The following is a 15,610-nucleotide window of genomic DNA, read 5'->3' on the forward strand; positions in this document are numbered from 1 at the left end:
CAGAATTACACAAACCATCCAACTTCATTCCTTTCGATTCTTGATGTTCTCTTAAACAGCATCCTCTTTGTCCCCGATGCAGAGTTAAGATACTGAAATGTTGGGGCTAAATGAGGAATGTGACTTCATGCTGAATGAAACTTAATACACGTTTGCTGATCATTACCTAATGTTGCCTTGTGTTAACTTTGGCAGACCTTTGCTTGGCTCTTAAATTAAAAGGGATGATGTATTTCCTCTTATTTGTTATTTGCACTGAGCTACTGAGAGTGAGTTTGTAAGGGAGAAAGAGCGTGTTTGAGATGGAGAGAGAGAGAGAGAGAGAGAGAGAGAGAGAGAGAGAGAGGTGTGTATGTGACCAACTGGTACATGCCAAAAATAACAGAGAAAACCGTGCTCTAGAGTCTCATTAGCTGGTGGAAAACAGTTCCCCTGAGTTGTAATAGGGTGTAAATATACATTAAAAACTTCTTAGACCTGAGCACAATTCATGCCAAATTTTCCTCCTTTTTAACTGAAGGGATGTGAGAGAGACCCCATAAACTATAAGCTGAAATCCCATGCTGCACATCTTGTAAATTTAGTCGCTGTAATTCAAAGTGAATTAGGAGAAAGCTGCATACAAACTCGGAACAATTTCTAGTTTTTCAGACAGCATATATATTTTTGCATGCTTAGTTTAAACTGATCTTTAAATGTACTCTATCTTCAGTTTGATTAATGATAGAGTTAGAGTTAAGGCTGCAGGATTATGTTCAGAAATAAGTAAAATAATAGGATAATAATAGGATGTATTTTTTTTAGATTGAAGACGTAGTTTAAATAATAAAATACTAACATAGATAAGTGCACCTTGATATAATAACATAAAAAAAATTTCATGAAAAACATGAAATTCATGATATGGAACAGATATGGAACTTGGTTTGTATGATGCTCTTTAAAATATGCTGTATCGTTTTCACGATGCATTTCTGATAAATATTTCTTTACTCTTTAATCCCACTGTCAATCTCTGTCTATATATCTGACAGACAATATAGGTATTATTGCACTGCTTTGAAATCTTAATGCGGTTTCTATGCTTCTTCAGCAGAACCACACTTTTAGAACAAAAAAATATTATTTTTTAAATAATTGCCTTGATTCTTAATGTTAAACTGTAATAAATTTTTGGAAAATTAATATAGTACATATTTACACACACACACACACACACACACACACACACACACACACACACACACACACACAGCAATCTTTTTTTTTTACAATGCAATAGTCAAAGGGTGGGTTATATTAGGTAGCTAGTGAACTGTTTTCAATGTTGATGTGTTGAACAGGAATATTGGCGAGTGTAAGCCATCTGTGTGACTGACAATGTCTAGTTGTGATGGCTAAATGACTGGGTCAGAGCAGCTTTAAAACAGCAGCTCAGTGATCCAGGTCGTGAACGCTCGTGGCTCAATGATTCTCATAGGGAGTAAAGACAATCATGTGTGTTGTGATCCCACAGAAGAGCTACTGTAGCAGAAAGGCTGGTTGGAGTGTCCATGCTGATCCCTGTCCACTGAAATTACCCATATTGGGCATTTGAGCATCAGAATAGAACCACTGAGCAATAGAAGAAGGTGGGCTGGTGTGATGAATCATATTCTCTTTTACATCATGTGGATGATCACACAATGATGAGTCCATGTGAATCACACACAAACACGTCAGCCAAAACATTAAAACTACTGACTGTATAAGTGAAAAACAGTGATTATCTCGTTACAATGTCAGTATTGGTCAAGGGGTAGGTTATAGTAGACAGGAGTCAGTTCTTAAAGTATAGTAATCAAATTAAGTGAAGAGTCTGTAGACATAATGCTTGCTGTTTTAACAGAGTTTAATTTTCATCTAATGTTTCATCAGACCAAAGAACATTATTCTACATTTTAACAAACTCTAAGCAGGTTGCCTTCAAGTTAATAGTGGTTTCTATTTAGTCACTTTACCACAAGTGCTTGAATTATAGAGTGCTGCAGAGATGATCAGGTTCTCCCATGTCTAAAGAGTACAATTGGAGTTCCAATGACTGCATGTTTGTTTTTACCTCCTTGACCAATGCTCTTCTAACCCAAATAGCCAACTCTTGGAGTGTTAAGCTAATTGAAACATTTTAACATTATTAAGTCAACAGTGTCCTAGGATCACCAAAAGCCTTAAAAATGGTTTATATCTTTGCCCTACCACATGCCTTAGCACATGATCGTAGATATTCACATACATTTCTCTGGACTTTGTGACTTCTTTTTTCCTCCAATAATTGCAGAGTAAACTGTGCAGCCTTGTAGACCCTAGTGTGCACTTTGCCAAACTACACTATATTGTACTCTAAGTATTTGCTTGTCTGCCTTCACATGCAAATGAATTTGCGTAACATGCGGTTCTTAATCCATAGTGTTTAATATGATGTTGGCCCACCCTTTGCAGCTATAACAGCTTCAACTCTTCTGGGAAGGCTTTCCACAAGGTTTAGAAGTGTGTTAAGGGGAGTTTTTGACCATTCTTCCAGAAGCGCATTTGTGAGGTCAGACACTGATGATGGACGAGAAGGCCTGGATCGCAGTCTCCGCTCGAATTCATCCCAAAAGTGTTCTGTCCGGTTGAGGTCAGGACCCTGTGCAGGCCAGTCAAGTTCTTCCACACCAAACTCACTCATCTGTGTCTATATGGACCTTGCTTTGTGCACTGGTGCGCAGTCATGTTGGAACAGGAACAGGCCATCCCCAAACTATTCCTACAAAGTTGAGAGTATGAAATTGTCCCAAATGTCTTGATATGCTAAAGCATTAATAGTCCTTTCACTGGAACTAAGGGACCGAACCCAACCCCTAAAAAAAACAACCCCACATCATAATCCCCCTTCACCAAACTTTACATTTGGCACAATGCAGTCAGACAAGTACAGTTCTCCTGGCAACCACCAAACCCAGACTCTTCCATCGGATTGGCAGACAGTGAAGCGTGATTCGTCACTTCAGAGAACACGTCGCCACTGCTCTAGAGTCCAGTGGCGGCATGCTTTACACCACTGCATCTGATGCTTGGTGATGTAAGGCTTGGATGCAGCTGCTCGACTATGAAAACCCATTCTATGTAGCTCTCTACACGCTGTTCTTGAGCTAATCTGAAAGCCACAAAGTTTGGATGTCTGTAGCTGTTGACTCTTCAGAAAGTTGGTGACCTTAGCAAAAGTTGCTGTCATTCACAATCACTTTCACTTTGTTAAAATACCACTAACAGTTGATTGTAGAATATTTAGTAGCAGGAACATTTCATGACTGGACTTATTGCACAGGTGGCATCATGTAACGGTACCACGCTGGAATCCACTGAGCGACCCATTCTTTCACAATTGTTTGTTGAAGCGGCCTGCATGCCTAGGTGATTTATTTTATACACCTGTAACCATGGAAGTGATTGGAACACCTGAATTCAAATGATTTGGATGGGTGAGTGAATAGTTCTGGCAATATCGTGTAGGGCCAATAAATTTAGATTGAGGCAGGTGAACTAAAAATGTGTTTTAGACACATCTGAAAAACGAATAAAGCAAACCAGTTGCACCTGACCACAATTTGGTCCACCACAGCATTTTTTTTTTTTTTTTTAAACGTCATCTGTATGAGGGGTATACATTGCAATTGCTATTCAAAATGAAATCCACAACAAATAAATGTACATGTGCACGCGCACGCACGCACACACACACAGCATGGCTGACCACGAACAACCATTTTATTAAACCTTACCTTTTTTTTTTGGAAAACAAAGCAATTAACAATCAGTTACAAACATGAATTAACTTTATTGAAACACCATCAAAATCATTGACCAGACTTGATTTTTAATTTGTCAACAATATTCAAGGCAGTACACAAACAGTTTAAAAAAAAGAAAAGAAAAAGAATTTAGAAAAATTCAGGTTTACAGCTAATGTGGCATTTCAGTTGGCATCCTGTTTCCTGTCCATCATGTGGAATGTTGGGCTAAGAAGGCCCTTATTCTCTGCAGTAGCTCCTTCTTCACACTGTCAGGCACCAGCGCTAACACACACACACACACACACACACACACACACACACACACACACACACACATCACTTGTAAAAAATAAATAAATATATTTCTTGCTTAGGTAACTCTGTTCTTAATTAATTAAGAGGTTACCTCTTCCTTTAGGAGTGATTCCAGCCACCAAGTCTTCCACAGTGACATTCTCAATCCCTTTTTCTTTGATTACTTCTGTAAAATCAGTTTTGATGCAAGCATGAGAAGTCTGAAAACAGGTTTTATATGATACAATACTCTAGAACTGATTGGGGGGGCAGGATGCCAGCAGAACAGAACACACTGTGAAACAAACTAATAAATACTCCGTTTAAACTAGTTGTCCGAGGACCATGTTTTGTGGGATTACATTTGACCACATGATGTATTGCTTCTTTTTTCCTGTTTAGATACCCTTTTTGATTAATTTGAAACAAATTACACCTAACAATGATCATGACTAAGATGGCTGTTACGGATGATGGTAAAACTAAGTGGACTTCCCAGCATATGGTCCCAGGGTAAGTCATCATCCTATGAGTCACTCCAGAACCTGCTCTTACCTTTACAATGTGCTTTTAACTGATCTCTCCAGCCACACTCAATGAGCTTGGCTCTGAGCAACTCCTTTAACCTGCAATGCAGATAATAAAAAGATTAGGCTTTTATAAATGTGTAAAGGTGTTAATAGCAACGCCAGGTTAGTTACGTAAATAATAATCAAAACCAACCTAAAACGACAAACAGACAGACACAGACAAACCCCTCAAAATGACAAAAATCCTTACCGCTCCCTCTCCCCCATTTCAATCAACTTCTGGTTAATAGCAGCCCTCATCTGTAACTCTTTACTCATCACTCAGCCTGAGGAACAATAAGTTTCAAATCACACACAAAAACACAAAGATAGCTCTCAAAGGAGCTGCTACTCTTAGCGAAGACAGTTCTCCGTTTTCGAAATCGTAAATGAACGAACCAAGAGACAGACCACGATAATAAATATATTGTAAAAAGCACCGTTTACCGCCATGTCCGTTTTTATGTTTGATGATAATGAAATAAAAAAGCCACACCAAATGAGCTAGCTAGCATTATTTAGTTAGCCTGCTAACGCGATCTATTCTAGCTTGCACTTTTTGTTGGCAACTATGCAAAATATACACACTCGTTAATACCAAAATGTGGATATATTGTAAAACTTACCTAAATTGTTGAAGAAATGAACATAATGTAGTCTTTAACTGATGCTAAAGGACCTTGTGGCCAGCGGTCCCTACCTTATTTCGGTCCCCTTTGAAACAAGCGGATAAGAAGGGTTCCTTCTTTCACAAACATTGCTTCGGTAAAAAAAAAAAAACACAATCCTTAATTTACATTATTAAGTAAATAATATTAAATACCTTTATGCATCCACTAAATACCACTAAATACGCCGCATTAAATAATTTAAATAATCAGTATCCAAAAGTAATCAACTAATGCGATTCTAAAGCGGTTCCTAAAAAAAGCTAGACAGACCTTTAAAAATTCCCCGGGAATGTATTAGTTTAAAGTTTTTTGTATTCCTATGGAACAGGATATTAACACACAGCATGAACATTTCTTGTTTTTCTATAAAAAAAAAAAAGCAGGATTTCAACTGTAATTAACCGTGTTAATCCTGGTAACCATGTGATGGCAGTATTGCTTCAAGTTTTATATACCGAGAAAACCACAGCAACAAGTCCTAACATTATGGAACTGTAGAAATTAATATACTATATATTTTACTGTAAGAGTGACTAAAACAAACGAATGAATGAATGAATGAATGAATAAATAAATAAATAGATAAATATACTAACAAATACTTTCAAATGCATAATTGGATTTGGTTACAGATTAAGTTCTTGAAGGAAAAACATCAAGTCATACAAGTTCCCACATTCTATGTCTATCTACTGTATGTTCAGGGATCCAAGGATTATTTTTATTAATAGTGGATCTACCCATTCCTGTAGAGCACATTGTTTGCTCTTATAATTTCTCAACCTTCCAGCTAGTTATTTCCACTATTATTTTAAATAGTTAATACATGCTGCTTTATAATGTGAATAATAAACCAGGAACTTGCTTGCCTCTGACTAGTACTTTATTTCTATAATTGAGCCAGACAGTACATCATGTACTGTACAGATTTTGCACATATGCTTAACTTGGCTTTGGCATTTTTCCCCTTTTTCCAAATACTGATAGGGAGTAATGTAAAGAGAGAAGAATGTCTCTCTCTCTCTCTCTCTCTCTCTCTCTCTATATATATATATATATATATATATATATATATATATATATATATATATATATCTCTTTCTGCTAATTGTTGAATGTAAGTATATACTGTATTCAGTTGATATATATTAAGTATATCTAATGACATAATACATGGCTAATGAATGGGGTGAGGTTTTGATGTAAACAGCATTTCCACCTTTATTGTGATTTAGCAACCACCAAAATTAAAGTGGAAAAACATTTTAAGGAAAAAAAATACTCATAATGACCAGGTTTAATAAGTTTTCATACTTTATAAATAATCGTTGGTTAAAGTACCTTTTTGCTTGTAATGCAGCGCTTATTCTTTTTGTGTAATTGTATGCACTTAGCACATCTTAATTTGGCCCTTTTAACATCTTTTGTTCCAGTATTCTATGCAAAAAAATGCTCCAGATAATAATTTTTCAGTCAGAAAGGCCTTTTATCTGACCTTCCTACTTTAATTTAAAAAGTGCAATTTTAAAATTACAGTGTAGACTTTTAAATATTAATTGTTTTTGTCTTAGGTACCTTTAAAGAAATTTTAAATAAAAAAAAAAAAGAGAGAGAAATGTAGTTAGTTTTTTTTTTTTTATAGTTTTGGGTATTATAAGTAACAGGGCAGGTGAGTTTTACATCTTTTTATTTCCGAATGTTGTGTATAATGGAAAATCTAATTATTTCTTTACTGATGTACTAACATATTTATTTTGAAAATCTGAAATGTTTTTCCATTGACTAAATAATGCAGAAGTCATGAAATAACCACTACTAAGAGAAATCATATTAAACGAATAGCTCACCACACTCACCATCACCTACAAATGGAAAAAGAAAAACTGCAGTTTTTACATGATTTACATGATTTACAGATGTCCCACTTTCCTAATAGAAAACTGCAACTACAGGAACTGGACATTTAAAAAAGTAAAACTTTATCAGCAGATATGTAAACACTCTGGTAAAAGATATCAGAATCATGAATGGAAAGATTGCTTATAGTAACAGACCCTCCCACCCTATGAAAACCGACAATAATTAAGGCTGTTGAATGTTTATTTTTAATCAATCAAGAGGTGGCGATTGATTTTCTATAACAGCAGCTCTGACTGTCATAAAAGGCAAATCACAGGTTTCTATTAATCTGCTCTGTCATGAATTCTTTCCGTCTGTCTCTTACATGCCATGTGATTTGTTCTCAGGTCTCCATGCTTTTGTTATTGTTTTGGTTTAGATTTTTCTTCTCCTTTTCCTGTTCTCTATATTAGTTTTCATTCATTAGTTTGGATGTCTATGTTACTTCTTGTTACAGAAACCATTAGTAACGTTGTACTTTTGTAAGTTAATCTCACTGTGTATATATTTCCTTGGTCATTTATTTATTTGTTTCTTATTTCTTGTGTTACGCTTTCCTGAGTTTTTGTTAAAATGATATTTAGCCTTTATGCACTTTATGCAATTTTATAGTGCTTCCACAGGGTGACATTACACTGAACTATAAATTGATCAAAATTCTGACGTGTTCAATAAAAATAGCTAGTTTTACTTTATTTCCTGCAAATAGCAAGTTTTAGATTTCTCACATTTATGCGATTTTAGGCACCAGCAATGGAGTCTGCTTATGACTTGTTCATTAGCAGCATGCATTAAAACAGCACACCATGTGGCACACATTAAAGAAATACAAAATGCTTACAGAACACAGGGAAATTACAAATCCATAATTACACATAAATACAACAACTCATATTATCTCCCAGTAGTACATCCATAAACACACACACACACACACACACACACACACACACACACACACACACACACACACACACACAGTAACAGTAATACTTATTACACGCAGAATCACTTGCACACAGTAACAGTAAAACATCCATAAACACACAAACGCACAGCAGTCTGGAAACCGGAGATGTACAGATATTGAGCTAAAAGGCCATAGCTGTCAGTCACCAATTACATTAAAACCTGACATTTAGCCCACTTCACATCAATGTACTGTCAGACATCACCTTCCATTAACAACTGCAAATGTATTTACTATTTATATTAGGAATGTACACAAAACCAATAGCATTTATACAGACTGATTTCTTATTTACACATTGCCTTATACAGTCAAGTGTATTATGTGTAATAATACAATAATGGACTTTTCAGAAGGTGGCATTTGTGATGTGTTTGTGTTTACTTACTCATGCCAGGGTTGCCGGGTTCATGTATTACTTCTAGTTTGGGCACAAAGTTGTGGGTGGCATTTTTATTGGCCCAGCTTAAAAATAGTACGCTGCTGCCAGGCTCTTGTTTTGAAGCAAATTTTCAGACTTAAATCTAAAACATTTCCATAAAGGCCATGACAAAGGAAAGTTAAAAATCAAAGAGTGTGTTTACAATGAACAGCATAATTTCTTTTGTACGATTAATATGAACAATAGAAATAATAATTCTATTATTAAAATGCAAAGAATTGGAGAGGTATACAAAAAAGAAGAAAATGTTTATTTTTTAATTCCAACATTGTCTGAATAAGTTTAGGGTATTTGTGTGTGTTTTTTTTATTTGTAATGTCTAAATAATAGATTTTTTTTTTATTTCTTAGTAATATATTGCAATCATACAGATCTTGACAAGTTGTACCTGCAGCTTGGGAAGAGATAATAACAATTAAAAAAAAGACACATTTTATGCACAAAAGTATTGGGTCAGCTGACTTCTCTACATATGTGGTTCCTCCCCAGAATTGGAGGCACACAATTATGATGCAGTAAAATTCTATTCTTCCTTCACTTAGAACTGGGAGACCCAACTTGTTAAAGTATGAGAATACCAGTGAGCACAAAGCACCCTCCATGAAGATTTAGTTTACAAAGGTTGGACTGGAAGATCATCAGTGGCTTACCATAGAGCTCTGACCTCAACCCCGCTGAACACATTTGGAATGAATTGGAACACTAACTGCACCCCAGGATTCCCTGCCCTACATCAGTACCTGACTTTACTAACACCCTTATAGTTGAAAGAGCACAATTCTCCACAAGCACACTCCAAATTCTAGTGAAACATCTTCCCAGAAAAGTGAAAAATATTATAACAGCAAATGGTGACTAAATGTGGGATTTTCAGAAAGCACATACAAATCTTATGGTGAGATGTCCATAAACTTTTGAACATAATGTGTATGTGTATATTTTGAAAAGCAACATCAGTGACAGTTCATTAACTCTCTCTTTGTAAACAGTGAATATCATTTAACACAGCAAATGTGATGCCATTTGAATCCAGCAAATATTCGGATGTCGTTCTGAAGCCCTGTGGTGTAGTTCAAGCTTTAAAAGAGTATTCTCCCAAAATCCTTTCACTGTTTTATAAATGTGCAACACGTGACTAATATTTTGTTCTTTTCTTTTCTTTTTTGCTGCAGCTATTTTTAAAAGTATTCTTTGATAGAATTCTTTGCTTAAACACTTAGTCAGACTTTTTGGATGTCTATAACAAAAGTACAGTTCAAATGACTGTAGATGAATACTTATTTTTCATTAGATGTAAAATAGGACACTTAAAAAAAAATCATAATATGGCTGTCAGTGTCTGTGTGTGTATGTGTGTGTGTGTGTGTGAGGAAGCAAGTGAATGACTGAGAGGCTGACGTCAAGTGATGATAAACAAATTAAGCCAGAGGGATCATAGCAACCCCCTATTTACTATCATTCTACTTTTTCACTCATCAGTGTCCTTTCATTATTTTCAATACAAGAGGAGAGTTGTTTACACGCCCCCTCACTCACTTACTCACTCACTCTCTTGATGACACACACACACACACACACACACACACACACTGCATTATATACAGATTTAGTTGGGGTTTTTTTTTTGGCTCATGTCTCCACCTCTGAACTCAAAACCTTGCATCAGTGTTGCCATAGTAACTAGAAAATAGTTAAAGGCTTATTTATGGCTCTGTCAAAGCTAAGATATTCATTTGTGGTCACATTGTGGCCTTCATTAATTCAAATACATCTGCTTTGACACCTACTTCCACTTCAACAGTGTGTGAAACATCTGTGCTTATTACAAATGACAAAGTAAATATCTTCTCGTTGCACCTGATATCCTTCATAAGTAAGCTAAAAAACGTGGCTGGTTCCAGTAACAAGAGCCGGGACATTGGACATTGATTATTTTGGCTTTGCAAAGGTCATTTTATTTGCATGGTGAGTAAACATTTTGATTGTGACCTCTATGACTCCTTTTCCTTTACCAAAACGAATAAGCTGAACCAGACATATAAATAATCTTGGCCTGTATTTAAATCTGTCCCTAAAATATTTTTGTAAGCATACAAATGTGGATTTATGTAGATCCTTTATTATAATATAAATCTTATTTTATTATTAATTTATCATTTTATTTTATATTTTATTTGATATTATTTGAGTTATTAAATATTTTCTCATGACATAGTGACATGCAAAGTGACTCTATAGTTAGCAGCAGAGTTGCAAATATGGCTTTGTCCTGCATTTTCTTGGTTGGTCAACATTCCAATTATTCCTCCCTTATTTAGTCCAACCAGTTAGGTCTCCCGTTTTCATACGACAGTTACAAACCAGTTTCTAACTGCTGCTCATGCTTCTACACAAGGCAGTGAGCTCATGGACACCTATAACTGGATAGTGTTACTGTTATTGGAGTACAACATCTCTCCTACCCAGAGAACATTGACAAATTTGCTCTCTTGGATTTCCAGCCACATATAGCAGACACATAATCAGGATTCAAAAATACAGTCTCCGGATGATGTGGGAAATGCTTTTGTATGCCACTTAGGAGGCATGATCCAGTTTCTGAATTAGATTGATGTCTTTTGTGCATGCTGGGTGGGTGGGTAAGTTGGTGTGTAGTTCGGTGGGTAGGTAGGTAGGTAGGTAGGTAGATAGAAAGCTTCATTGATCCCTGCAAAAAAAATATTTTGTTGCAAATGTACAATAAAATTACAAATTACAAAGACAGAGCAAAGAAAATACTGATTAGCATAACCATTCAGTAATAAGACCAATAATAATAATGTCACATTATCTTTTGGCTGCTCCCATTAGGGGTCGCCACAGCAGATAATCCGTCTCCACACTACATCTGCCTCTTTCAAACCAACTACCTGTATGTCTTCCCCCGCCATATTCATAAACCTCCTGCTTGGCCTTCCTCTTTTCCTCCTTCCTGGCGGCTCCATCTGCAGCATTCTCCTACCGATATACGTCCCTCCTTTGCACATGTCCGAACCATCTCAACCATGCCTCCCTCACCTTGTCTCCAAAACGTCCTACATACGCTGTCCCTCGAATGAACTCATTTCTAATCCTGTCCATCCTCGTCACTCCCAATGAAAATCTCAACATCTTCAGCTCTGCTACCTCCAGCTCCACCTCCTGTCTTAAAGTCAATGCCACTGTCTCTAAATCATACAAAATAGCAGGTCTCACCACAGTCCTATAAACTTTCCTTTTTTACTCTTCACACAGATACTTTTCTATCACAAATCACCCCTGCCACTCTTCTCCACCCACTTCACCCTGAGTGCACTCTTTTCTTCACTTCTCTAACACACTCTCCATTATTTTGCACTGTTGACCCCAGGTACCTGAACTCCTCCACCTTCTCCACCTTGATGCAGTCCAACCTCCACCTTGAACCAGTCTGTCGTTCCTACTGCACAATTTACTGCTGTCACACTGTCTTCATACATGTCCTGCACCACCCTCACATACTTCTCTGACACACCTGACTTCCTCATACAATACCACAACTCCTCTCTCAGCACCCTGTCGTACGCTTTCTCTAAATTCACAAACAAAGAATACAACTCCTTCTGAACTTCTCTATATTTCTCCATCAACATTCTCATAGCAAATAACGCGTCTGTGGTGCTCTTCCTCTGCATGGAACCATACTGTTGCTCACAGATGGTCACCTCTTCTCAGCTTGGCTTCCACTACTCTTTCCCATAACTTCATGGTGTGACTGATCAACTTAATTCCCCTGTAGTTACTGCAGGTCTGCACATCTCCCTTATTCTTAAAGAACGGTACATGCACACTCCATCAACCTTCTCTCTCTCTCTCTCTCTCTCTCTCTCTCTCTCTCTCTCTCAGTCTCTCTCTCATTTTCCTCGATAATCAGCTGCTGAAATTGCTCTAACTTGCAGCACATCCTTCCCAGCTCGGTCCCTCTGCCTGGCCAGTCAGTATAAATCCTTTTCTCCTTCCCTAGTGTCCAACTTCTCATACAGCTCCTCATATGGCTTTTTCTTGGATTTTGCCACATCCCTCTACACCTGCTGCTGCATCTCCTTGTACTTCTGCTTGTACAACCTCTTTCTCCTTATGCTCTCCCGCACTTCCTCATTCCACCACCAATTCTCCTTGTCTTCCTTTATATTTCCAGATGTAACACCAAGTACCCTTTTAGGTATCTCCCTTATCACTTCTGCAGTAGTTGCCTAATTAGTTGCCTAATTAGTAACTGTCTAGCTACACTGACACCTGTCAACACTTTACAGTCTCCAATCTCCTTCAGGTTGCATCTCCTACATAGAACATAGTCTCTTACTGTACTCTTCCTTCAGTATCACCCCTAAACTATTTCTCTTTCCATCCACACCATGATAGAACAGTTTAACCCTCCTCCAATGTTCCTGGCCTGACTCCTTTTCCACCTGGTTTCCTGAACACACAACGGATCTACCTTTCTAATCTCTATCATATCAGCTACCTCTTTTCCTTTACCAGTCATAGTACCAACATTTAAAGTGCCCACACTTACCTCCACTCTCCTACACCTCTCCTTTCCCTGCTGTCTCTGTAGACATGTTCCTTCTCTCCTTCTCCTCCTTCGGCCAACAGTAGCCCAATTTTCACGTCCAAGTACCCTGTTGGCTAATGGACCTCACATTTGCTACAGCTAACTTAGAATAAACATAGCCTGAACATGAAATGTACTTTGGTTTGGCTTTCTCCAAATGTGATTTTTCAGTTATAAAAATGTCATAATGAGTGCAATATTTACAAACCCTATGCCTCCTACCCAGATGTCAACATAATCGACGGTTTATTCATATGTTAAAATGTGTCTGGTAAAAGTTTGTTTGAAGCATTAGCCTCTATTGAGAAGTAGTGCAAAGCTTCTTTTGGAGTAAAGGTAAGGGGCAGCTGGCTGTAATGGTGAGATAAGAGCTTTGTAGACAAACCCCGACTGACTTGACATTTATCTGGCATCCATTAAACAGGGTGAATGGAGTGACAGGTATATTTAGGCTGTAATTTATTACTTAGCCTGATACATGCCATGTAATCCTTCACACAGAAACAAGAGACTGTGAATTCAAACTAGGCTTTTTGAAATACTTTGAATTCAGGTGGTTATATGAAATCTATTAGAGCTTTCTCCAGCAGCCTGCCTTAATTTAACTGTAAGGATAAACAAGTCAAGATACTTGCCCTGGTACATATGATATAATTCACATACTCTTCTATTTTGAAACATTCAACTGAGAACTAACAAAAGCATAGACATGTGTGAAACCTTCAGCAAACCAATAAGTATACTTCAATGGTCAGTTTAATGCAGTGGAAATGAATACAGGATATCATAGTACATGAAACTGTGCATTTGTTTCTAATAACAGTCATTTTCTCTTTGGTCCAATTTTATTTAGGTGAACACATTCCATTCAATGATTGTTAGTTATTTAGCTGCTTATTAGCAAATAGTGCTCACAGAAGACATTTGCATTTGCTCCGTATTCCTACTGTTTCTACTGATTTTTTTTCCCCTAAAAATCACCAGCTAGTTATTCCTACCACTGCATAACCCTTTGTCTTTTCAGTCACATTATTTTGAATCAGTGACATGAAAATCATCATGAGAAAAAGATTTGCTATGACTGACATAGCACTGGTTTCTGTTGACTGTTTCGTACCATGAATCAGGTATAGTTTACAATTAATAGCTTGGTGATGCAGAAATATTCCACCCTGTACTTAGCCTATTGAATAGTTCCACATAGACATAACTGTAATGATTATGTGCTTAAAAAAGCAGTTCATAAGCAGCTGATCACTTTTCACAACAGATTTTTTTCCTTAGATACTATTACAGTATTTCTCAGCTGCTTTGGTGCATTTTCCAAATCATCCTTAATGTTCGCAAAAACATTCTCAAAACAATTTGTACAAGCAGCACAAAACATTGGATTTCTTGCAAAAGCCTGTGCTTTTCTCAAAATCCTTAGTTATTCTCTCAAAAGTAAGTATTTGTTTCAATGAACATGTCATTCCTATCAGAATGAAAAGTCTCTTTGTCATTGTTCACAAAAAATAATCAAAATGGTTAAGTCATGTTGTCAGTTTGATATAAACTATGGTTTGGATTACAATGACTGAAAATTCAAAATGCACGAGCAGTGGAGCAATGCTAGCTTCTGAAAAGAGAGAAGGTAAGAGCCGCAGGGATGCAGGGAGTGTGGCATGTTGACGCAGCATCTTGTTTCCTCAGGGAACTAGGGTTACATACGTAAAATAGAGACTTTCCACTTCGGGAACTCGAGCTGTGTCACAACGCTTTGGAAACGAGTGTCCAATCACGCCATACTGACCAGTCCATGCCCAGCGTGTCTGTGCACAACCAGAACACAGGACAGAGGAGCCGGGAGTGGCTTTGATGCCAAGGTCATAAAACCTGACAAATGTTGCAGATGGGGTACTCCAGTAGGCCAAGCCAAAGAGGCCGCCATACTCCAGGTAGAGTGAGCCTTGACTCTGAACAGAGTGGGAAGACCAGAGGACTAATAGGATGAGGAAATGGCATCCACTATCCACCTGCTGGGAGTCTGCTTATTGGCAGGAAAACCTTTCCTATTAGGGCCATAGCAGGCAAACAGCTGCTCCGACTTTCTCCACGGACTCGTCCCAGCCGATTTTGCTTCTCCTGGTCGGGGACTAGGAAAGGCACGACGGGTCATGGGGGAGCCGCAGGCACCTTAGGTACATACTCAGGTTTAGGGTAGAGAAAGGCACTGGCATGTTAGGGGCAAACTCCAGGAGAGACGGGGCCACGGAAAGAGCCTGTAGGTCCCTGACCCTCTTTATGGAGGATTTTGCCAGAAGGAAATCTGTCTTTACAGACAGGTACCTAAGGACCACCT

The 15,610-nt window shown here is 37.6% G+C and overlaps 1 protein-coding gene across 1 annotated transcript; it reads right to left on the reverse strand.

Annotated features, from left to right (window-relative positions):
• Positions 1 to 3,836: 3,836 nt before the first annotated feature.
• Positions 3,837 to 5,435, reverse strand: eny2 (ENY2 transcription and export complex 2 subunit). Its single transcript, XM_046847547.1, has 5 exons — positions 5,302 to 5,435; positions 4,887 to 4,962; positions 4,662 to 4,732; positions 4,219 to 4,293; positions 3,837 to 4,094 (listed from the first exon to the last, which is right to left on the reverse strand). Exons 2-5 carry the CDS (start codon positions 4,952 to 4,954, stop codon positions 4,021 to 4,023), a joined length of 288 nt encoding a protein of 95 aa, XP_046703503.1. The 5' UTR covers positions 4,955 to 4,962; positions 5,302 to 5,435; the 3' UTR covers positions 3,837 to 4,020.
• Between the last annotated feature and the right edge of the window lie 10,175 nt (positions 5,436 to 15,610).

Source organism: Silurus meridionalis, chromosome 4 (genome assembly GCF_014805685.1).
Source record: "Silurus meridionalis isolate SWU-2019-XX chromosome 4, ASM1480568v1, whole genome shotgun sequence".
Lineage (NCBI taxonomy): Eukaryota > Metazoa > Chordata > Actinopteri > Siluriformes > Siluridae > Silurus > Silurus meridionalis.